General features: G+C 40.1%; 1 protein-coding gene across 1 annotated transcript in view; it reads left to right on the top strand.

Moving 5' to 3' along the window:
- LOC126291970 (ras-interacting protein RIP3-like) overlaps positions 1–19,971 on the top strand; it is a 54,069-nt gene extending 34,098 nt beyond the window's left edge. The window contains exons 4-8 of the mRNA XM_049985723.1: positions 2,987–3,085; positions 7,210–7,478; positions 10,623–10,826; positions 14,735–15,114; positions 18,640–19,971. Of these exons, the coding sequence (XP_049841680.1) occupies positions 2,987–3,085; positions 7,210–7,478; positions 10,623–10,826; positions 14,735–15,114; positions 18,640–18,784 (1,097 nt within the window). The 3' untranslated portion in view covers positions 18,785–19,971. The remainder of the gene's footprint in view (positions 1–2,986; positions 3,086–7,209; positions 7,479–10,622; positions 10,827–14,734; positions 15,115–18,639) is intronic.
- The last annotated feature ends 555 nt before the right edge of the window (positions 19,972–20,526 follow it).

The raw sequence follows: 20,526 nt of genomic DNA on the forward strand, positions 1-20,526 counted from the left end.
GTCTTGTTCCTCCTGCCACCGAACTTCACTAATTCCCACTATATCTAACCTACCCATTTCCCTTTTAAAATTTTCTAACCTACCTGCCCGATTAAGGGATCTGACATTCCACGCTCCGATCCGTAGAACGCCAGTTTTCTTTCCCCTGATAACGACGTCCTCCTGTGTAGTCCCCGCCCGGAGATCCGAATGGGAGACTATTTTACCTCCGGAATATTTTACCCAAGAGGACGCCATACAGTAAAGCTGCATGTCCTCGGGAAAAAGTACGGCTGTAGTTTCCCCTTGCTTTCAGCCGTTCGCAGTACCAGCACAGCAAGGCCGTTTTGGTTAATGTTGCAAGGCCAGATCAGTCAATCATCCAGACTGTTGCCCCTGCAACTACTGAAAAGGCTGCTGCCCCTCTTCAGGAACCACATGTTTGTCTGGCCTCTCAACAGATACCCCTCCGTTGAGGTTGCACCTACGGTACGGCCATCTGTATCGCTGAGGCACGCAAGCCTCCCCACCAACGGCAAGGTCCATGGTTCATGGGGGGGGGTGAAAATGTATGCCTGTCGTAATTTGTGAAATCCCCTATACAAGTAATCTGGTAAAGTACCCGGAACTATTTTGCATCTCAACGCTCCGAGATGCAGAGACAGAGGGAGGCCCAATTTGGCAGTTACCTTACCTAGCGGTGAATACGTCGATAGTATAGAAAGAACAAAGTGCAAATTTTTTAATATCACAAAATTTACACCAGTACTACAAAAATGAAGATTTGAGAGGGAGTCGAACCGTCGCCTCACACTCGTTCGTCTTACGAAGCTCGAACGCTAACGACTTTTTTTTAATCTGATTTTTTTTCGTTCTGTTTGTTCGGGGTGGACGGTCTTGTTAAAGTTCATTGTTGATCCATTACCTCAGGGTTTTTTTTTATTACAGAGGGCAGCTAACCCTCTGACCGAACACGCTGAGCTACCGTGCCGGCTTTACAATGTTTAAATGTGTGTGAATTCCTAAGGGACTAAACTGCGGAGGTCATCGGTCCCTAGACTTACACACTACTTAAACTAATTTATGCTAAGAACCAGACACACGCCCGAGGCAGGACTCGAACCTGCGGCGAGAGGGGCCGCGCAATCCGTGACATGGCGCCTCTAACCGCGCGGCCACTCCTCGCGGCTCCACTTTTTTTTCTATATAGTTGATCGTTGGTTCCTTTACTCAGTTTATTTTATTACGAAAGGAAAGCAGCATTCTGGCCGAACACTCTCCCGACCGCTGTGGCCGAGCGGTTCTAGGCGCTTCACTCCGGAACCGCGCTGCTGCTACGGTCGCAGGTTCGAATCTTGCATGGGGCAGGGATGTGTGTGATGTACTTAGGTTAGCTAGGTTCACGTTGTTCTAAGTCTAGGAGACTGATGACCTCAGATGTTGTCTCATATTGCTTAGAGGCATTTGAACCATTTGAACCGAACACGCTGAGCTACTGTGCCGGCTCCACTTGACCATCATAAAGTCTACCGTCCTTGGTCGACGCACAGATACTTCAGCTACATAACAGACGCATTAAACTTCTCTTGTTATTTTCTAGAAATTACCGGAGTAGTGCACCTTATTACTTGCGTATCATGTTGTTTTAACGGCCTACTAGAGGTGTGTAATGTTTGAAGTAAATATGTAATCCCAACTTCTTGACCTCCCCTTGTAATTGCAGGCTCTCTTCTCCCTCTCTGATTAATTCTCCTGTTATTCTGTTCTTTCCCGGGGGCTTCGTTGTTTCTGAATCTTTCGGTTGCAATCTTCACCTTTTTAGCAATCTTCTTCCTACTCTTCTTCATGTTTCCTTTCATCCGTGCTGTCTGCAGCTAGTATCTCATCTGGGTTTGGGTGAATCAAGAGTTCCGAGACATATTCTCTCCATCTTTCAACAGTTCTTTCCTTGTCACTTGTCAAGTTGCCGATCTTTAATGAAAAAAGATGGGCTCTGGAATCCACTTTTCTGAGTTGTGATGCATTAAAAAAATTGCCTTGAATGCCTATTGTGGCTCTCTGTTTCGACTTGTTTTAATAAAGTGGTTAGATATAGTGTCTTCTCTGTTCTTGCTGATAAAATGTTCTCTTTTCTCCTCACTCATCCTGTTAGACAGCCACTTCTCCCTGATTTTTTCCTCTTTTTTTGTATAGCCTCCTGGCATGTCTCGTTGAACCATTTTCTCTTCTTCATTCTCTTCCTTCTTCCCAACGTATCATCCGTTACACTTTGTACCGTGGACTTTGTTTCTTTCCAGTTTTCCCCACGTTCTTTCTTGCTTCCAGGTTTTCATTTAGTAATAACATATGCATGTATTCTAGGGCAATTTAACTCATCTTTACGAAACAAAGTCTTCATTTTCAAAAACATGAGATAGGAATAATATGGGCCACTCAAACTCGATCGTCTTGAAAACAATTCTCTCCATCTTTCTACATTTCTTTCCTTGTCATGTGTCAAGTTTTCCATTCGGTTGACTCCTTTCAACAGGTGCTATAATTCTTCCTCGCGTTTACTGTGAGTAGCAATGTCATCAGCGGATCTTATCACTAGTATGCTTCCACGCTGAATTTCAATCCCACTCGTGAATTTCCTCCTACTTCAATGTGCAGGTAGTACACGGTTTAAGAAATATTGCATCCCTGTCTTATGCCATTTTTATCTGGGCTTTACCTTCTTGGTCTTCCGTTCTTGCCGGCCGGGGTAGCCGAGGGGTTCTAGACGCTACAGTCTGGAATCGCGCGACCGCTACGGTCGCAGGTTCGAATCGTGCCTCGGGCATGGATGTGTGTGATATCCTTAGGTTAATTAGGTTTAAGTAGTTCTAAGCTCTGGTGGACTGATGACCTCAGAAGTCCCATAGTGCTCCGTCATTTGAACCATTTCTTCCGTTCTTATTACGTAACTAATTATCCAGTACTAGCGATGTTCCAGAGACATGTTACCAGAGGTGTCCTTCTTTTGCAGGGGAGAGCAGCCAGCCCGACCAGGAGCAGCTGCTGAGGCAGTACTACCAACAGCTGCAGGCGCAAGGCACCGCCAAGGCATCGTCTACGTCCACCGCAGGTGAGGCACTGATTAAGAACAATACGTCGACACATCTCCCGATTAATAAGTTTAAGCGGCACGGGCATTCGGGGCGAGGACAAGAAATCATCACTACGTTGATCCTTTCACCAGAGGATAAAGTCTTCCCAAGATATGCTGGGGAACATTTATGTCAGGTACACAACTATACTGTGTTGGTGACTAGACGCATGCGTGTAGCGTATAATGTGGTGTTTATGAAGGAAGACAGTGATGCCGAAAGACAATAAGTATACCCTTGCTCTTAAATCTTTCTCTTAAACAACATTAAAGGAGCCTTGCAGCTTAGTGTCTCCATACATTGGGGGTCAAATCATGTTGTGTCACTTGTCGTTACCCAACAAAACGATGTCTGGGACATTGATACAAAGTTTGGTGAACACAAGCTTTGGGACTAACCAACGATCATTATCATTCATCCACCGCACTCTCACTGATGGAAATATAGCAAGGATCTCAGCTTCTCTCCAATTCCTTGTACGGCATTGACTTAGCCATTCTTTCCACCTTCTCCCGCCAATATACTACACCAGCCCAAATGTTTTTCGCACCAAATCAAAACACATAGAACAATGTCGCCTATCCCACATTCCCAATAGCCTCCATTATTTACAATCTATAACTGCCGTCGCACCTGTCCCAGCACATCACATCTCTCTTTTACCTCCAAACAGTCATTTCATTCTCTAGGGATCTTTTAACAACTTTTATCTCCGAGGCCATGAGGAAATTCTTGAGACGTACCGATCCCAGTAACTACGGCCTACCCCACCTGCCTTATCCCAAATGGAGGCTCCAAGACAATCTGCATATGACATATCTTATTCATGCACCAACTCGTATAATCCAACTACCAGTTCAAACCTTGAAACACATCATTTTTATACACCATCTGAAGTAACTATCGGCAGCATCCAGATGTAATAGCCTTTCAGGACGGATATTTAGAGTGCTGCATTTAATAACTTTATTCACTACCGGTTTCAATCAACAATATCATATTCAGCTTTTTTGAAAAATTTCATGCAGCTCACTCTCTTGTGCCAATCTCTAAGTTTTCAATTATTTGTTTGATATAGGCTATATAAGTGACCCTTACTCTCGTATCTCTGTCTTCCCCTAAATTTTTTTGCTTCCTTCTTTCGTCGATCTGCTGAAGTGCTTTGTCTGCTACCCATGATATCTTCTCAGATATCTTCCTTGTATCTATGTTCAAGTTGTATGATCGCCTATTTTACATCGAGCGAGGTGGCGCAGTGGTTAGCACACTGGATTCGCATTCAGGAGGACGACGGCTCAATCCCCCGTCCGGCCATCCTGATTTGGGTTTTCCGTGATTGCCTTAAATCGCTCCAGGCAAATGCCGGGACGGTTCCTTTGAAAGGACACGTCCGAATTCCTTCCCCGTCCTTCCCTAATCCAATGAGACCGATGACCACGCTGTCTGGTCTCCTCCCCCAAATAACCCAACCTATTTTGGAGATGTCCATTCTTCTTCTGTTGAACAGTTCAGTGTGACATTCATTACTGCAGTCTCTACGGCCTTAGAGAATTTCAAATGCCTTTCATCGTTACTCAGAACTTCAGGATTTCATTCCTTTACAAATTGATTCTCCTGGACGATTCAATTTCAGCCTGACCTCCTTCGGATACGCAACTGAAATTCATGTCTGCGTGTCTGTAAGGCCGGTTACAGTCCAGTAGTAAGCTTCGGTATACTTAACACTAACTTACTCGTAGAGTACACAGCCACACAGTATTACTTCAGCCGTCATCTACTTGTATTGCTGTACATTTATAGCTGATTATGAGAACGCTGTAGGCAGATGACAGTTGTTTCAATACTATGTGAATGAGTGTAGTACTGTAAGCGTATTAGAAATGTTGAATACACATGAACTTACTCATGGATTGTAACTAGCGTCTGAAAGGGATGCACTACGGACCAGAGATATGAACTTCGTCTTCCGTACCTGACGGGGTCATGCAGAATGAAACTGGCTGTGAATTAAGTGGCTTTAATTAGCAGCTGAAGGTGTGGGTCGCAGTGTCATTGTGCCTCAGCTGTTGCGAGACGCTTACCAGAAACGTTCCCATCATGTCATTGAGCAGATAAATGTACATCGCCATTGAGCCATCATTGCTAGACTTTTTTAATGTTTGTTTTCGTACCACATTAAATTTTCTAAACCAAACTGCCAAATACTAGCAACGTGTCTACAGCCAGCCCATTCCACACAATGGATTGTAAACGCCGTGTATAACTAGAAAAGCAAAAATTTTAATCCACGCTTCCCATATGGTCATGGCTACAGAGATGTATATGCAGGTCTTCACTTTTAATGTCCTTCACTTATATCCACATTTGTCCATGCTGTAGCCCAGATGTGTGGTCGCCAGTCTCAATGCCCACTTTTGATCCATCCCATGAGGGAGGAGGAGGGGGAGGGAGGGACGGGCGTTGTGTCTGTGGCACCAACCTTCAGACAGGTCTCTAGGTGGTTGGGGCGCAACGCGGCTGTTCCCTGGCTCTTGCAAGTGTCTGGGTGGCAGGTGCCCCCTCTATCCCACACATTGTCTGGGGCCGGCTGAGCACGTCGTCTGGCTCATTCATTAAAAGTGTAAGCGTATCTTCAGGGAAGGTCAATGTAAATAACTGACGTTTTGATTAATGAAGAGATACATTCAATGTTCTCTGATGCTGTACATGCTGTGATAATAAATACCACAGAAGTGAATGACCATGTCTAAAACGGGCAACAATAAACATTAGACAGAAAGAAATTCAAAACGTCAAATACTATGGACAGAAGGTATACGTAGAAACTATACGTTGATCATCTGAGACAGATATGATAGAAATTAGAAGAATATCTATTTGCATACCACAGGAATCCAGTATTAAAGTCAGAGTGTGATAGAGGTTTAGATGGCTTATAATCAACACAAATATACATAAACAAAACTGTAAATGTTGTTTTGTTCAAAATAAGATATATCTGAAAGTTCTTGACCGATTGCTTTGAAACAACCTAAATTTTAATATATGCATATTTTTAATACATATAATATATAAATAGGGCAGACATCGTTACCAAAAATCTCAAAATGTACCTTCCTGACAGCAAATACGAATATATTTTGATTATTGGTTTGTGGTTAGAATACCACTACACAATCTGAATTTGTAATAAGAATAAACAAGGCTCAAGGTCAGACAGAGGGGGGGGGGGATGAGGAGATGAGCGAGGGGTGGCAGGAAATAGATGTAGAAGGGGGGAGGAGTAGTTGGGCAGAGAGAGGGGGGGCAGGAGTAGATGGAGAGAGAGAGGATTTGATGGGCTGAGAGAGAGAGAAAGAGAGGGGCAACACAAGACAGAGAGGGGAGAGGAGAAGATGGACAGAGAGAGGGCGAGGAGCTGGTGGACAGAGAGAGGGGGGAGTAAGTCGAGATGGAAAAAGAGAGGGGGCGGGGGAATAAGGACAGAGACAATGGAGAGAAGAAGATTAGGATGTATATCAAATTTGCATACATATTAGAAACGTGTGCTTTCTCTTTCCTTTCATTTTCATTTAAGCAGACTGTGCCACAACAAGTATGGCCAGGTACAGCTAATGATAAAATTCCGACCAAATATCTGAAATGATTATAGGAAGTGAAAAGCTATTAATAAGTAGGATGTGTGAGAGAGTTGACATACCTTTGGAGTTTCATATGAATGTCAACCTCACAAGTGCATAGGTGTCATGTGCAGAATAATTATAGATCTGGACATCATGTACCAGAATAATGTACAAAAGAATGGAGAAGAAAATTAAGGATAAGTTTCCTAAGCCCGAAATTATTGTTGAGAAACACAAGGACACCATAAAAAGAGTTCTGACGAGACACTTGATAATGACATAAACTTATGGCTGAAGAGGGGAAAACAAGCTACTGTCACCTCACACAATATAGAAGGAATGCAAATTATGGGAAAATTTTTATGGAATCTTAAGCTCCTACTTCCATCATGATAATAGATATTCCTGCGCAGCGTCACTACCATTATATTCCTGCACACCTGTGCCTGTGCTGAAGCCAGCTGTGTGGTTGCTGACAGCCGTGGCAGCGCAGCAGTATAGCAGCGGCCAGCAGACAGCCGGGGACAGCGCGGCGCAGGTGTACTACAGCCGGCCCCAGACCGCTCTCCCCACCACCCACACCAGCTACAGTCAGCCTGCCACCGCCACCACCACGCTGTCGGCCAGCTCCCCCTACCTGGCAGCGGCCCAGCAGCTGTACCACCAGCCCACAGCAGCTGTCGCCTCACCGTATCTCGCTGCTGCTGCCACACCGGCTGTTAGCGCCGCAGCACCGCTTTTCTATCAGGTATACAGTCTCAGCTCAAAAGGGCCGTCACTGCAAACTAGTCACATCTATGTTGCTTCAAGATTCGACAAAGTTGAGTGAAAGTACAGTGTATCGTGGAATTTAGTGTTTTCATTACAGTGTCTGACAGAAACATAAAGCACGCAGAACGGGAGGCGGGAACCAAAAGTAACACCACAGCTGGAAGGCTTTTATGATGTTACTTTAGTGATTACAAAATCGAGTTAGATTTATGAAGAACATGCCAGTATGAACTCTATCTGGCATTGATGCACACACTGATTTAGTAGAAAAGGGTGTTATAAAGGTATTGTTTCCTCTCCTCAGGCAAACTGCCCTAAAACTGTTGTAACTAGTCCTTGATATCCTGGATACTGGCGATAGGACAGAATTAATGTCTGAACTTGTCCCACATGTGTTCTAATGAGGACAGACTGCAGATCTTGCTGGCCACAGGAGTAAGTCAACACCATGTAGACCATTCATAGACATGTGCTGTGTAACGCGAACACTGATCTGTTCAAAAATAGCGCTCTGATATTGTCTCATGCAAGGTAAAACATGGGCACACACGAAGTCCTTGACGTATCTTTGTACCGCCAGAGTTCCCTCTGTCAATAAAAGTCAGATCTGACGCCACAACCGATGGTTTCCCACACTGTGACTCCATGAGTAACATCAAACCTTTGCAAAACACTGGAAGAATGGGTCTTTTCTTCAGGTCGCCATCGCACTCGGCGATAATGGTCATGAGTGGTAGTGCAGTCCTGCACTGCTATTCATTGTTGACACAATAACACACCATGCATCAGCAGTGCAAGCTTCCCATACATGGGTCTGCAGCTTGTGGTGTAGCGGCTAGTTTTGCCACCTCTGGATTACGGGGTCCCGGGTTCAATTTCCCGCTGGGTTGGGGTTTTCTCTGCCCAGGGACTGGGTGTTTGTGTTGTCCTCATCATTTCATCGCCACCAATCGTGAAAGTGGCTAGACTGCATTGTATTAAGACTGGGACAATGTACGGACGCCGATGACCACGCAGTTGAGCGCCCCACAAACCGAACATCATCATCATAACATCCCAGACATGGGAACAGTCGAAACGCAGCCGTTTCTGTTGCTGTGTTAGTGATGCCTAGTGCATTTGACAGTAATACCCTACCCTAGCTGCGGCTAATCTTCAACCAATTGAGTAAGATCATCATAGAGAATGCTGCAGGGAATCAGTTACTTCTTCTAGATGGCAGATGCAGATGCAAATGCGTTATGATATGCTTCTGCATAACACGGAAATACTCCTTTGTGGAGGTCAGACATGATCACTGGGACCTTGACGGTTCGTATACCTGCTCTCACATTTCCTTACACTCCAAAATCGGGCAACTATCACATCTGGAAGCTCCAGAGATCAGAATAATGCACGCCTCGACCACTTAGACCAACGCAGGTGTGCACTGAGGCCCCTATCTAACTCATCCACGTGCTGACAACGCTATCTCACACAAGTATGTGAATCTCGAGTCCTTAACACTGATCACTGATGAGCTGATGGTGTTCACGCCCTTATACACAGAAGCACTCCTGGTAACAGAACATAACACAGATATCAGTAATGCAACTCTTCTGGACATTTCACCTGTCAGGGAATTGCATCCACATCAAAGGTGTGGACGCGTATGAAGTAACATTGACATCTGATCATGTTTTCTGGTTACTTCACTATTTTGTTATGCTTTGTAATTGCCAAATTATGCGGTGTCTTATCAGATAAGTGACTATAAAAGTTTTAAACATGGCTGCGCGTTCAGAGATCGTTTCTAGGTTACATTTGCAAGAAATAAGTCCTGAGTCACTATTTTTAGACTTAATTAGCCTGGTTTCGTCACTACTAGGAGTACCTTCATCAGAATTGAAAACATTGAAAGTGTCCTATAACATAGTCACAGAGTTATAGCGTAAGACATTTTTATATAAAGAGTGTAAGTACTGAAAAACAGTAAAAGACAAAGCAGTACTTACATGTCACATATAAAATAATTATCACGCCAAAAGGGCTTTAGTCACAAAATATTTAAGATGGATTAAGTGAAGGCGAGCCACTATGGGCAACTGATACGTGTATGGCCACATGATGCAGACTGGCGTATCAATCGAAGCGGTCATGTAAAAGTGAGAATCAGTTATCAACCAGTTTTCAAGGTGTTTCACGACATCATGAACACGAGAACGTTTACTGCACGCTGGTTTTCGTTACTGCCCACAAGCACTCAAACAGCGTGCCGAACCGAGGCTGCAGTGGAAATATTGCAGCCATGTCGGGCCAATACAGACAACTTCCTTTGCCACCTAATCACCATGGACGAGTGTTGGCTGTGACCCTGAAATGAAGAAGCGAAGAAGTGGTGGTAACAGGTGAATTTAGGCAAGGTGTTTTTGGAACCGTCATGGCGTGATGGTAACAGGTTATATTCCATGTCGTGTGGTGCTGGCAAAATCTGACGAGTTTAAGGGAAGCTGTCGGACGAACCGCCCCGATGGAAATTTTAAGGGAGCGTTTTTGCTCCATGGTAACAACCCAGTTCATTCAGCACAAGATGCACTCAAACATGCTGCTTTTTTGGACTACATAATTTTGTATCAGTCCCCATTTTCTCCTGACATGGCACCCAATGATTATTTCCTCTTGTCTTGCACGAAGAAACTGTTGAGTCGTAGGCATATCCAGAAAGAGGAATAGGAGATTTTCAAGGTTAAACTTCCCTGATCCGCCAAAACGTGGAGGTCTGCAACCAGTGTCTCGGCCAAGTCATCCACCATTCTGAAAAAGTGCCGCAAGAAAGGTGACAATATAAAGAAAGACTAAACAGAAAGTTCGACGGTCACAAATTTATTCTTTTCAGGTGATAACAAAATCTATGTGATTACCCTTGTATAAACAAACATATTGCTGGAAATTCATATGATGTTTCTTGTCTTGATGTTAAATATCAACAGCTATTCACAGAACAATACATGTTTAATGGATGTAAATTCCAATTTGATCTCAGTAATGTTTACTGTGTTTGCAGATTTTGTCAACTTTTATGTGCTGTGTTCATTGTGACTGCAGTCAGACTGTCTCACTGGTAACAACTGCTGTCTTACAGGGAGGAGTATCAGCAGGTGTGAACCCACTATCGGCGCTGCTGCAGCCCCAGGGTCTGGGACTTGGGCTCAACCTGCCAGTGATCATCCTGAGGGTCCCCTCAGCTGGACATGGCCCAGCCACAGCCTCTCTGCTGGGAGGCACTGGCGCTGCTGACCCCCTGCAGGCGCTGCTCTACCAGTACATGCAGCAGCAGCTGGCCGCTGTAAGTAGCTACCAGTACAAGTCCAAGATGCTGACAGCTCTAAGTAGACAGTGGTACATGTGCAAGCTGTAAGTAGATACTGATAGATGCAATAACAGCTGGCAGCTGTACATATCTACCAGCACATGAAAAAGCAGGTCGCTGCTCTAAGTAGATATGTGGAGATGCAGCAGCAGCTGCCAGCTGTAAGTAGCTATCAGCATATGCACAACCAGCTATCTGCTGTAAGCAGATACCACTATATGCAGCAGCATCTGGAAGCTTTAAGTAGCTACCAGTACATGCAGCAGCAGCAACAACAGTTGGCAGCTATAAATTGCTACTGGTATATGCAGCAGCAACTAGCTGCTGTAAGTCTGTACCTGTACATACAGCAGCAGCTAGCTGCTGTAAGAATGTGCCAGTACATACAGCAGCAGCTGGCCACTGTAAGTAGTTACCAACACATGCCCGAGCAGTTGGCTGCTGTAAGTAGAGATGCAAAAATGCAGCAGCAGCTGGCAGCTGTAAGTTGCGACCAGTACATGCAGCAGCAACTCGCAACTCTAAGTAGAGTAACTGTGTCACAGCACTGTGTGAATTGGCTGAGCGTGACTGCCTTTAAAATCAAAACATGACTTACAGCTGTTAAGTCAACAATCATACAACAGAACATGTTTTCATCACATACTTCCATCCTGTGCTGTCATATGGAATAAAAATGTGTGTTTTGAAGAGATTTAGTCCATTTCATAAAATTACACAATTTTATTTCAAGACTAATTGATACCATCTAAATATATAATGTCATTGGTACTAGTGGAGTCCAGCCATTCACTTATAAACATGAGAAAATCCTGAACTTGCATTTCATATATGAATAGTTTATATGGGCACTTAATGCTTTGTTATTGAGCGAAATAAGACTTAAATACTACATTCGAAAAATTGGTGAGATTCACCAAAATTTTGGTCATCTTGAAACTAAATTATTTATATTAGAAAATAACTGGAACATGTGCAGTACTCACTGGACACGAACCACCTAAAAATTATGAAAACAATGCCACTGGAATATGAAAGTCTAGACTATTGCAGAATTTGGACTAAGTGCTAAATCTAAAAAAAGATGTATCACTGTAGTGCTGTGATAAAATAAATACTCACCTATTATATAGTGCAGGGTCTAAGGTCTGTTGCCCAAAATTACTAAAAGCAAACAGAATTTATTTCTGTAAAGTTTGGAACATAGGAGACGAGGTACCGGCAGAAGTAAAGCTGTGAGGACGGGTCGTGAGTCGTGTTTGGGTAGCTCAGTTGGTAGAGCACTTGTCTGCGAAAGGCAAAGGTCCCGAGTTCGAGTCTCGGTCCGGCACACAGTTTTAATCTGCCAGGAAGCACACTCTGCTGCAGAGTGAAAATCTCATTCTAGAATTTACTTTTGTATCTTGAAGATGTGCTGACACTATGATAAACAATTTTCTTCATGCAGATGCTGCCACCTACTGCGAAAATGCAGAAATGAAAACAAATCACAAGGTGTAAAGTATATACTAAAATCAGGAACAGCGTGTTTGTTTTATTAACTGAGCCACACAAAAAATAAAATCAGTGTTTAGCACACCTGCTACATAAGCACTGAGCAGGTTACCAGTTTTTATTGGTTTCATCAATATCAATGAAAAATATTTTTAATTATTATGGATATGTCTGCTTTACTCAATGTTAGAGAAAGACATCATGCATTCAGGTTTTTATCATTTGTTTTGGCAGTGAAAACCAGCGAAACATTTTCTCATGATAAAAATTATGCAGTTGACTAACTAATAGAACGTAGCTTATAACGATAATTAAATAAATTCCACTAACGTGCAAATTATATTAAAAATAATAATGGATCTATTCCTGCCACTGAGTTGGGAGGAGTATGAGATATTAGAGTGGCCGAAATCCATCAGTACGATTTCATTACTGATGCTATCTTACGATTTACTCCTCTTTGCCATGGTTGTACCTCTGACAATATTATGGTGATAAGACAATCGTTTATTTTTGCATTACTTTCAAGGGATATTAACTCACATATTACCAAAATAATTAGTTTTTAGTAATTCTGAAATCGATTCTAAGGCCTTGCATTTCTTGCTGTTTACATTTAAATGCCTGAACTAATGTCTTGTTGCTGAAATTTTTCACACCAAGATACAATGATAAACACAGACTAAATTTAGACAAGTTTTCCTTGAAAATAAGAATAGGGGATAGAGTTGGTAATGGGTCAAAATTTTTGTTCTTTTTTTAAACCTGTTTTATTATTAGAAGTGAACAGCTTGACTCAATTAGTATTGATGATATAGGACCAAGTCAAGAAATTTTCAAATAGTATTTTTTCTACATAAATGAAGAAAGTAAGTTTAGTTTGGTACTTCAGAGTGTGAACACTGTCACATACTCATTATAAATTGGAACGTTGTCACTTACACCTCTGTGGCCTAGAGAGGATTGTGTCGATCAAATTGGTGTGGAACCTTCTGGCAGAAACTAAGATTCCACAACCAAGCAGGAAAGACAGAGGAATGTTTGCATTGCTTTATGGGAATGACCAGACTGTGGTGGGGAGTAATCTCTCGCGACTGACCACACCACGAAGTATGGGAATTTTAAAGTTATCTCACCTGGTATTAGAAATCAGGGTGTTTCGAAAAGATAAACGGCATTTCTCAAAATTATATCTGCTACATGAATAAGGACAGAAACTTTCAGCGAATTTGAAATCACACATAGAACTGAAAAGCTATTGCTGTCAAAAGAAGCACCCTATACAATATGGCTCACATGACCGTGATGTAGTTTTGTGACTTAGGTTTAGGACCAATGTTTTCATTTCCCTTTTTCAAATGTTCATTGTTTCCTTAACTGGATGCATAAAAAACATACAGGCAACAGTTAAAGTAGTAACACAGTTCTGCCAGTGTGTCTAGGTTTACTACACACAGTACTGTTACTATGCAATGTCACAGTTCATCTAGAGTTGTTAATGCACTAGTTGATGCCAGCAGCCAGTGCATACTTGCAGTGGTACATCTTACCAATATCAATGCTAGGCAGCCTTAAGCTGAAGACATACTTACTTCTAAATGAATGCAAATAAATTAGAACAATAAATACATGAGTGGGACAACATTGTATGACAATAATCATTCTCCTCTGTAAGAAAATATATCACACCTGATGTCCCCATTTAGCATTATAGAGCCAACATGAAAGAAAATAAGGTTCTGTCGTGCAGTAAAATCTATGCCAATGTGAGGATGTAGCTAAAACATGTTATGGAATAACATAAGAAATAAAAAATAACTAAGCAATTTAGGCAATATAATTTGTGAAACTTTCAACGACTGTAAGATACACATGAGCTGAAAATAAAATGGAGAAATGAGTAACCACGTCTCTATTAAAATTACTTACTTAGTTGGCTTCCACTCTGAAACTCAAACCGTCTAAGATAAATAATGCACATTTATCCATACACTTTGCTGCTTTCAGCAGCGAAGATAAGAAAAACCTCACCCAATTTATGTAGGAGGCTAAATACTTGCAGACGAAAAACAGTAACAAGTAAACTCTAGAAATACAGCATCTTTATCCTAACACCTGGTGGATGACACCTTACAGTCGTTGAAAAATTGAAATACACTGAGCCCATGACTACAATCTTCCATAAAATCTTATCTCATGTCATGATCATGTTTTCTTTCATATTCCACCTTTTACTAAAGTAGTAGTCACGTTTCGTTTTGTTGTTGGATTTCAGTTACTGCAATGTCCATTGGTAGTACACATTTACATTTGCGACTATGTGATTGAGATAGATAAAGAGATAAGCCGACAAATGAAAAGTCTGACTAAGGCTTCTATCATTCTTGCAGCAATCGTACCTCCAGCAGCCTCTGGTCTCGGCAGCTGCGTCTCCAGTGTACACTGATGCACAGGCTCAGACGCAGCCACAGCTGCAAACTCAACAGCTGAAGACTGTCTATGTACAGCCTCAGGCTCAGCTGCACGTGCAGCAACAACAGGCACAGCAGCAGGTGCAAGGCCTCACAGCTGACAAATACTCACAGCAGCTGCAAGGCCTCACAGCTGACAAATACTCACAGCAGCTGCAGTCCATGACAGCTGACAAGTACCAGCCACAGCAGCAGCTGCAGCAGCAGCAGCAGCAGCAGCAGACGGTCTACTACCAGGCACAGCAGCAACAGCAGCAGCAACAACATCAGCAGCAGCAACAGCAGCAGCTAGCTGACAGGTGAGTTTACAGTAGGACTTCAGGATAACCAGATTCTATAAAACATACAACTATGAGCCAGACTGTCATATAAAATTCCATCATTATTGTCAATGGGAAAGTGTTCGTACAATTCTCAGTCAATCAATGTCTTAGTGAGCAGAAATGATTGCGCTACATTGGCTTCTGTGCAGTGGTCATAGGTCATTCGATTGTAACACAGTGAAACATCACATTTATGACATATACACCCGTGTGGTCATTTTCACCAAATGTCTTTGTACTGGTTCAGCATATTATTATGTGATTAGATTACACACATTTTTTGTTTCATAGATCTATAGTGCAGAGAGACTCATGGATGTAGAACACCTCAAAAAACAGGTAAATATAAAATGTATAACATCAGGAGCTGCTAATATTCCTTCCAGAGAACTAATGTGAAATGGCCGTCATAGATACGGAATATGTTACAAATCTGAAAGATATTTTCATTTACGAGATGATAAGAATTTTTACACAAAAAATATAAATCTACTTACACTGAGGAGCCAATGGTAATTATTATGCAATTGAAGCCACAAATCGTCAAAGAGATCGGTTTAGAGTACATGTTTACACTAATTAAATAACTGCACAGAAGTCAGATTTTATGCTACACTCATTTATATTACTATCGATGTTATATCAACTGGTTCGAGTAAATTATTTATTAGTGGAGGAGAAGGAGCTGTTGACCAGTACATCAGATAGGCTAATGATAAAATGAACTTCATTAGCAGTGAAACTTCTTAAGGCTGCTGGTAGGTAATTGCACTCAGAAGAAGAAGTAGTTAGTATCCCTAGTTTTTGGAACATTGAGAGCTATGCCATGATCACACACAGCTATCTGGTGTTTATGTACAGCTTTTTTCACAAAATAGACCTCTGCAATACTTACCTTCAATGCTACAGTTGTATCATAATGAAATTTCAGGGAACACAAACAGTGACTGAAATTTTCAGTAATTATATATATATATACGAAATAATTTGTTTTGGTTCAGTACTGTCTAGAATGATCATCAAAACAAATGTGGAGATGTTTTACATAACAAGTGTTCACTTTACTTCTTCCACAATTTGTAGCTTCAAATCTCTTAGTGATTTGTACACCTGGTTCCTCCATGGGGATGTATCAATGGAAGTAAATCAACGTCTCTGTGGCTTTAACATAACTCAAAGTCTTATTACACACCTAATTTGTCTGTGTCTGTGAAAGTATTAGCTGATTTCGAATCCACATGTTTGCACTACCTCTTCTGTTGCTAAGAACTTATACTACTGTCTGGTACAAAAGAAAACAAAACTTAAGTATATCATTTAGTTTGTTAATTACCTTTCCCATTTATACCCACATTATTTTTAATGGACTGTACTTTTTGTGCAGCTCAAGCTGTTATAAACTTGTACACCCAAAGTTTGTAACATTTACTTACCTTTACTTATGTACTACATTTTTGTTGGTAGTAATCCGTTTTCATATTGAAGGCCATATTCTGCTTTCTCCTACAAAAAAAAGGAGGGTACATCTGATGGAAATTACATCCTAATTCTTGTTATACCATTCTCGGAAATTTTATCTGCTGCTGTCTGCAAGAAAGAGTAGTTACAGAGCTTTCTCATTTGCACAAGTACTAAGTCTACATAGATATTATTAATCAAAAAGTCGTTCATCTGTATATCGTATTGGTGTCATCCAGAAATTTAACCATGTGGCACTACATTCGTCGTTCTCCAGAACCAACACATTATTTTCTTGTTTTAATTGCAAAGAACCAGCTTTTTGGCTCAATCAGTTAAATGTTATCCAAATCATTTGGTGATAACCATATTAATCTCATCAAATATGGGTTTTTCTAAGAGAATTTCATGATCCATACAATGAAAAATTAAATAAAAACTTCATAAAGAATACCAATTTCTGATCTTTCGTTTTTAATGTCTGTTACATTTCGTAACTGTATAAATGGTATTCTCAGCCAAACAGTGGTTCTATATGCCAAACCATGAAGTAAATTGTTTCTACCTTAATGTATTACTACACCAGTCAGAAATTTTGCATCCCAAATGTAAAATGTCTTCAAGGGAACTAGATGACAGTTATAGGCATCTTTTGCACCACATTTTTAGAAAGATGTTTACTGCTGGCATGTTTTAATATGAAGTGTCAAATATGACATTAAAGACATAACCAAATGTTATAAAAACTTTGAAGAATAAGAGTGCACAATTTTATTTGATGATGCATATTTTTGAGATTTTTTATAGTTGCAGTAGTTTAAGAATAATTCAGTGCTGCTTCCGGTTGCAAAAACTAGTCTCAATAATCTCATTTCTTCTTAAAACAACCTTTATCACCCTTGTTTCTTATTACATTTGCAAACCTATTACGAAATTTGAATATAATTTGTGACTTATTAGTCACAGTATATTTATATAGCCACTTAATGTCTCTTTATTGTTATAGATTTCCCTCTTCTACCAGAACTATGAATTTATCAAGAGATGCATATTTATGAACCTCATCAAAAGTATTCTTAAAACAGAGTTGCATATGTTCTAAAGTGCAGTAGTTCTGGTAATCACATACATTTCTCTTTTCCATTGACAACATATGCTAATCCACTTAACAATTAATGCATTTACCTGTCTTTTCTATTAGATTTTCTGGACTGTTCTCTACTTTCAAATAATGTTACAAATTCATTATGAAGCACTATGACTACTACATTAGAAAACTCTTATTATATATCACATCCTTCCCTGATATTTATTCAGCATAAAACATTGTGCCCTGGTATCATTAACGATTGTATGGAAATGTCTCGTAATGTTGGGGTTCAACATTATTTATTTTCAGTAATTATTCACCTTAGAGCAACAGTGCGTCAATAATAGGGTGTGTATGAAATTTTTCAGAATGAGTTATCTGTGAAAATGTTATGGATCAGATTTTCTTCTCATGTGACAAGTGGCTGAACGGCTGTTCTGGATATCTTTCAGATAAGTGGTAGTTTCCTTGTAGAACTGTGCGTTCTGATATAATTATAAAAGCAGCATGCTTCTGTAAAAACCCATATGTACACTTTTCAAGGCTCTTAGCTACACAAACTCTTTTCTTTCTCTTTAGTTCGTGTGCACACTTTAAATATGTATGTTCTCCACCTATTATAGTGTCAATACCTGCAGAGGAAGCTAGCCTGTAAGAAAAGCATGCTGGTGTCTAAAGATAGATGTAGCACAGAAAATAGTTTTAGAAAACAAATAACTTATTCAAGGAAAGTGTGGCTGAATGGATATTTTTCTCGCAGTACTGCAATGTTCCAAGTCACCATGGGTAAAATAATACCAGTACATTCTTCATGGAAGTCTGAAACTCAATATCAGTACTGCAACTTTTTTGTTACATTAGATAACAGTTTACGTTTCATTTTAAATAAAAGTTTTGACTTCATTTCATAAGTTGCTAGCAAGTAATTTCACATGTTTGTGTAATGTTCACAGGTACCGTATCTACACTCGCCAGCCAACAGACGACAAATATGGCGGTGCATCAGCTGTATACAGCGCCAAGAAGGCTGCTGCAGCCAAGGGACGCAAAGCTGCTGAGTCAGAGTATCCCCATCAGTACAAATTTGTGTCTGCTTGAAAAGGGTCCTTATTTTCCAGCAGAAAGGATTCTGTACATTCCACTGTTGTCAAGACTCTTTACTTGACCTTTACTTTGCATATCACGAACAACATGTTATTTATAAAATTGTCATACTATATTGACCTTACATCTTAAGGCTGATCGATGCCTGCAACAACATTTTGGACGTGACTCTAACAAAAAGACATGTGTTCTGTCATGTATTAATATATTGCAGCTGTTCAGCTCCCGACTAACAACATCATCAGGTTTCTGTTATGAAGGTTACCCATTCATCTTACACAGTTTTGTTGGATGTGAGCAGAAGTCCAAGAAAACAATATCTGAAACAAACAACTGACAGAAATCCAAAACACATTATCTTCATGATCTCATCCTGCTAAACAATCTGTTACATGAGATACTAGAAAATAAATATGGCAGGCAAAAGTAGTGTACTTGGTTTCCTTTAGAATCAGATAGATCAGTGTGGGTTCATATAATCTATAAAAATCACTGTCCATATAAGTATTGGTTTTCTGCTAAGATTTATTTCTGTTATTGTATTTTCTATCATATCTTGATGATTTGAAACTTTTGAGCAATGAATCATATGCACTGATATTCATATCACATACTGATATCTGTTTCCACAAAATATAGTATTTAGACACAGAAAATAATTTCTGCAACTTTTAATGATTGGAAAACTTTTGAAAGAAATGAAGGAATGTTTTTAGAGGCCAAAAATATAATATTTTTCGTCAACAAACTATCTTAGTTGTTCTATAATAGATGAATCAGTGCTGGAACAATATGTTCACCACATCTCCCAAAATCATGACAACCATACTTCATTCAGAATCTCTGACTTAGTCATAAGCAGACACTTGCTTAAAAAATAAAGTTTGTCTGATTTTTGTATCTATAGTCTGTGCCAAGTTATCTACACCATGTAAAGCAGTGTTCCACCAATTAGAAGACTGAGAAGCTTCTGTTACGTAGATCTAGAAGTGGATACTTCTTTGAAGAATACTTCAATAGCTTGCTAATGTAAAAAGCTGAAGTCTAAACATGTAAATTAATTTTTACAAATGTGGCTGCCTTAAATGGTCTGCATCTTTGTATTTTTTTGTTAATTTTCTGTATTTTTGTTATGTATTTTTATACTTTTGTAATAAATGTCTTTTGTATAAAATGATAAATGGAATTTGTTTTGATCCTTCCTCAGTGAACTTACAAATAGCGATTTTCTAATTATGTGCAGTGTTGATTGTTTCAATATAATGATAATAATGATATAGGTCAGAAAAATCTACAGATTGCTGAAACCACTTTGATACATAGACTTATCCTGCTAATTTACCCATGAATGTGTATAACAATCTAAATTACCTTGGCATAAAAATATCTGTAATTATATGTATATTTTTGAAACGTGGATGGCACAAGTTTATAACGTGAATTCATTTGTTAAATGTGATAAGTTGTTAAAAGAAATCTTCTTATGACTGTGATTAAGAAGGTAGTCCAATATTTTCACTCATAAAATTCAGTTTATTGTGGACTATAGGAAAATTTAATTATTTGTTTGTGGGGCTAATTACTCATTTAGAACTGTAATTGGTAGTCTTCAACAAATCCTACAGGATAAATATGTATTGTACACAAATTCATAACTTTGTGACTAAAAGATTATCAAGACTTAATTGAGCGCGACATGTAGTTTTTGCATTGTACCAATCCACAATGGAAACTCT

Source organism: Schistocerca gregaria, chromosome 9, assembly GCF_023897955.1.
Source record: "Schistocerca gregaria isolate iqSchGreg1 chromosome 9, iqSchGreg1.2, whole genome shotgun sequence".
Lineage (NCBI taxonomy): Eukaryota > Metazoa > Arthropoda > Insecta > Orthoptera > Acrididae > Schistocerca > Schistocerca gregaria.